General features: G+C 38.2%; 1 protein-coding gene across 1 annotated transcript; it reads right to left on the minus strand.

Moving 5' to 3' along the window:
- Positions 1-2,221: 2,221 nt before the first annotated feature.
- Positions 2,222-3,383, minus strand: LOC109205130 (uncharacterized mitochondrial protein AtMg00810-like). Its single transcript, XM_019367806.1, has 3 exons — positions 3,279-3,383; positions 2,958-3,084; positions 2,222-2,910 (listed from the first exon to the last, which is right to left on the minus strand). Exons 1-3 carry the CDS (start codon positions 3,381-3,383, stop codon positions 2,222-2,224), a joined length of 921 nt encoding a protein of 306 aa, XP_019223351.1.
- Between the last annotated feature and the right edge of the window lie 1,876 nt (positions 3,384-5,259).

Consider the following 5,259-nt stretch of genomic DNA (forward strand, 5'->3'; position numbering starts at 1 on the left):
TAACAATATACATATTAATAGGTGTAATAATAAATTTGAAATAGCTACTCCTATAGTCGGTTTGGTTCGGTTTTTTTCTGATTAAAACCAAAACCAAACCAAATTGGTCGGTTTTTAAAATTCAAAACCAAAACCAAACCAAACCAAAAAGTATCGGTTTTTTTGGTCGATTTGGTTTGGTTTTCGGTTTGGTTTGATTTTTTGGGTTTTATGAACACCCCTAATCGCAAGTTCACCTTAATTCGTTTAATCGTATTTTTGTCATTTAGAAATTCTGTTTTCTGCTATCTTTTCTTATTTAACAATATTTAGGGTCCATTCCAACTCTAAAAAAAAACAAAAAAGAAGAAAAAGAGTACCATAAATGTGGGTTTCGACTTACCTACCTTCACAATTTCATAGGGAGTGGACAGTTAGCATCCCTAAACTTTAAGAGGCCATTACACAAGTTTAAAGAGAGTACCATAGGGTTGGTCAATTTTTAAAGGCCACTATGAAAGTTTTATGGGGAAAGTGTACAAAATATACGTTTTAGGACCGCTATTTAAAGAATAATTGAAATTACCGTAATAAAACAATAAAGAAGAATACTGCAAAGAAGAGAGAGAATTCTTATTGTTTTTGGGATGATTTACAATGGGTTAAGACCCCTCTATTTATAGGGGAAATTGACTTAGCCACAAAGTAAAACTCTCTAAAAGATAGACATTCACCCTAATTACAATTCTATTCATAGCAATTACAAAGTATTTAAAGTTTAACCGCGCCAACATTAAACTTCAGACTTTGGGACTAAATTTTCAACTATAAGTATGTTTCAAATTTCAGAGAGTCGAATCTGAAGTTTGAACTACTAAACACTACTTCAAACCTCAGGTCTGGAGTTAGGCTTAGCCACTTCACAACTTCAGACCTTCTGGATTTAAAATCTTCCGCTTAAAGGTCTAAAGTTGAGAAGTGGCGGAACATAATATTATGTCTAAGCCTAATTTCATGTATGAAGTTGGAGTATAGCTATAAAAGTTTCCTCTGCTCATAATTCACGTACCAAATCATAAGGAGCTTATAACATATGTAGAGAATTTCTCAAAATTTTCAACTGAATGTGCATCAATTGCTACTTTCAATCTCCATGCTCCTAACTACAATGCTTCTTAATGCAAAAATAGCAGTAGCGCGTGCCTAAGGTGGACATGTCCCAACGATATTTGTGCCTAGGTGGGTTTGAAACCGATAATTTGAGCAAACTCACACATACATAATTAATTTGTTAATATTGTAAACTTTCCCAAAAGAACTTCTCGCCATGCACCCTACAAGGCTGAAGCAAGGCCCAAGATGCCCAAGAATTGTTTGGTAATTGGGCAAATATCACTGACTGAGTCTATCACTGGCAGGCCCAATTTAAAAATAAAAATGGATCTTTACATAAATAGTCGGTTGAGTTTACTGTTTACTTTTCTTGGCCGATATATATATGGATTATACATTAATTATATATTATTATACACACATTACACATGAATTATACTTAAATTTTATACCCGCCGGCTATTTTTAATTTAACGATTGGGTGGACGGCAATATTTAGGTTAATTCAGAACATAAGTTAAAGGCCATGCTCCCAAGTCCACTAGTGTACTGTGGAAAAAAGGGATCTGTCACATAGTCAGTTCCTTCTTTCTTTGATTTATACCTGACGACCAATATGCTGCTCTTCAAACTGATTTCCATCTATGAGATATGATAAGTAATATTTGATAGACATTATAACTATCATGTCATTCCAAACGTTATAGTATACTCCAGGTACATGAGTGCGATAACGTATCATTTGCTCCCGATAACGTTTGGAAACAGAGAAATCGTCATGGAAAACTATTCTAGGGTTAGAGAAGATTCGAGAGAAAAATCGTGGCTCAGATCTTTTCACATTACTCAATATTAGTTGTGTCCAACTGTACAAAGAAAACAATATATATACAATGGGCCTAAATGTACCCGGACCGGACTTAACAAGCTCAAGTCCACTAAGAAAAAATAATGCAATACATTAATTTACAATATTGAGCTTATATCAAGTTTGTGCCTGTTTCTGTCGTGGGCAAGAAGCTGAATATCCTTCAAGTCCAACCCCCCCCCCCCCCCCCCCAAGTTGGAGGGGGAAACCACCTTCAACTTGGAAAGGAATTGATGATGGTTTGGTAAGAATGTCTGCCAACTACTTGGAAGTAGATACATGACCCAATTGAATCAGGCCTTCACCCAACTTGGAGAGAATGAAGTGACAATCCACTTCAATATGTTTTGTACGTTCATGGAAGACCGGATTCTTAGCAATATGTATAGCAGCTTGATTATCACAAAAAACAGAAATTAGAAGAGAGACAGGAACATGTAGATCAGACAAGAGTCGAACCATCCAAGTTAATTCAGCCACAACCTTACTAATGGCTCGATATTCTGCTTTAGTAGAAGAAAGAGAGACAACAGGTTGTTTCTTGGACTTCCAGCCAATCAAACTTTCACCTAAAAAGTTACAAAAACCAGTAATAGATCGCCGTGTATCAACACAAGCAGCCCAATCACTATTGGAGTAGAAAAGACCAATATCTAATGTACCTTTAAAATACCTCAGTATGTGTAATGCAGCAGACATATGAGGAACGCGAGGACACTTTAGAAACTGGCTAAGATGTTGTACAACAAAACATATATCCGGCCTAGTATGGGTCAAGAAAAGCAACTTGACAACCAAACTCCAAAAGGATTCAGGTTTATCCAAGATTTCGCCACTATCAGCGGATACCTTCTCATGAAGTTCCAAAGGGCAAGCAACAAGAGAAACAATTTCACATTTATATTCAGAGAGCAAATCAGATACAGATTTTTTCTTATTCAATAGAAGACCTAAAGGAAATAAGATATTTCAATGCCCAAAAAGTAATGTAACTGACCCAAGTCTTTGATCTTGAATTGGGCATGGAGAAACTGTTTCAAATCAGAGATTTCAGTAGCATCATCCCCTGTAAGAATTATATCATCAACATACACATCCAAGGTTGTGAAAGACCCAGGAGAACCCTTGATAAAAAGAGAATAATCATTGAAGGAATGAGAATAACCCCGAGAACATAAACCATGAGATAATTTTGCATACCACTGCCGAGAGGCTTGTCGGAGACCGTATAAGGATTTTTACAATTTACACACTAAAGGGGCAGGAGTGGAAGAACTAGCAACAGAAATGGAAAGGCCAGGGGTAACTTCATATACACCTCCTCAACTAGGTCACCATGAAGAAAGGCATTACTGTCATCTAGTTGAAAAAAAGGCCATTGTCTCTTTACAGCAACTGCTATTAAGCATTTAACAGTGGGCATCTATATCACCGGAGAGAATGTCTCAGTAAAATCATCACCCTCTACCTGTGTGTCACCCCTAATAACAAGTCGGGCTTTATATCTTTCAATAGACCCATCATCTTTATATTTTATTTTATAAACCCACTTACAACAAATAGGCTTTTTACCTTTAGGTAACTCTACGATATCCCAAGTGTGATTAGCCATTAAGGCCTCAAATTTCTTTTTCATGGCATCCTGCCAAGCTGGAATAGATGCAGCTTGGGAATAAGTACTAGGTTCAAAATCAGCATGCTTTAGGATAGAATTGGAGCAAGAAGAAGAGAAAAGAAGAGTGCATAGGTAGTCTTGCAAATAGGCAGGAGGATTATGCTCCCTAGTAGACCTTCTGAGATTGGAAGGATGACTGGGAAGAGAAGAAGATGGTACTGACACAGGTGGAATAGAGGAAGTAGATGAAGCATGAGGAATGGATGAGTCATCATCAAAAAAATGAGAGGGAGAGGGAGATGCAGGAAAAGGAGGAGGAGGAGAACAAGAAAAGTCTTTAGGGAGAGAGAAAGGAAAATAACTTTCATGAAAGACCACATCCCTTGAAATAAAACACTGTTTGGTAGCTAAGTTATACAACTTGTAACCTTTCTTGACAAAAGGATAGCCAAGGAAAACACAAGGAATTGCTCTTGGTTTGAACTTATCTCTGTATCGTATAGGAACTGTAGCATAACATTAACAACCAAAACTTCTCAAATGAGAGTAATTAGGTGCCTTATCATACAACATTTCAAAAGGTGACTTATCATGAAGAAGTTTGGAAGGTAATCGGTTGATTATGTAAGTGGCTGTCAGTAAACAGTCACCCCAAAAGTGCATAGGTACTTTGGATTAGAACATTAAAGCTCTAGACGCTTCAAGGAGGGTCCTATGTTGTGATGACCCGAAAGGTCATCACTTGTTTTAGAAGTAAATTCTGTGTTCCGAGGCCTAAAACCTCCTATTTGTCCCACCTAGATTTACGTGCGCAGTCCGGGCGTGTGTCTGGAAATCCATTATGTGAAAATCTGTGAAAAATGATAAAATTTGCTTTTAAAATAAATTTAAGTTGACTTCGGTCAACATTTTGGGTAAACGGACCCAGATCCGTTATTTGACGGTCCCGAAGGGTCCGTAGGAAAATGTGAGACTTGGGCGCATGCCCGGAATCGAATTCCGATGTCCCAAGCCCGAGAAATGAATTTTTGAAAGAAATTATTTTACTGAAAATATTAGAGTTTTTGGAAATTTGATTATCTTTGAAATTTACGGTATCGGGCCCTATTTTGGTTCCGGAGCCCGGTACGGGTTCAATATGATATTTGAGTTGTGTCTATAAAATTTGGTAAGAAACGGAGGTCGTTTGATGTGATTCGGACCCGTATTTGTGAAATTTGAAACTTCGAAACTTTTGAGATTTTTCTTGGATTTCAATGCTAAATTCGTTGTTTAAGATGTTATTTTGGCGATTTGATCGCGCGAGTAAGTTCGTAGGATGCTTTTGAGGTTGTGTACATGTTTGGTTTGGAGCACCGAGGGCTCGGGTGAGTTTCGGATAGGCGTCGGAGTGTTTTTGGACTTAAAAATCTAGTGTTTTTGTTGTTTGCTGGTATCTGAGTTTTTACTCCATGCGAACGCATGGTAACCCACGCAAACGCACTGAACAAATAGGGAGGGGGTCAGGTTTGCACTATGCGATTGCATAGAATCAGGTGCGAACGCGGAGCCTTAGGAGTTCACTCTACGCGAACGCACCCGGGCTGTCGCGAACGCATAGAATAGGAGAGGGGCTGGGGGCTGGGTAGTTGTAACCCTATGCGAACGCAGCCCTTAGCTCGCGAACGCGTAGGTCTAGTTAGTC

The sequence above is a fragment of the Nicotiana attenuata genome, unplaced genomic scaffold (genome assembly GCF_001879085.1).
Source record: "Nicotiana attenuata strain UT unplaced genomic scaffold, NIATTr2, whole genome shotgun sequence".
In the NCBI taxonomy this organism is placed as follows: domain Eukaryota; kingdom Viridiplantae; phylum Streptophyta; class Magnoliopsida; order Solanales; family Solanaceae; genus Nicotiana; species Nicotiana attenuata.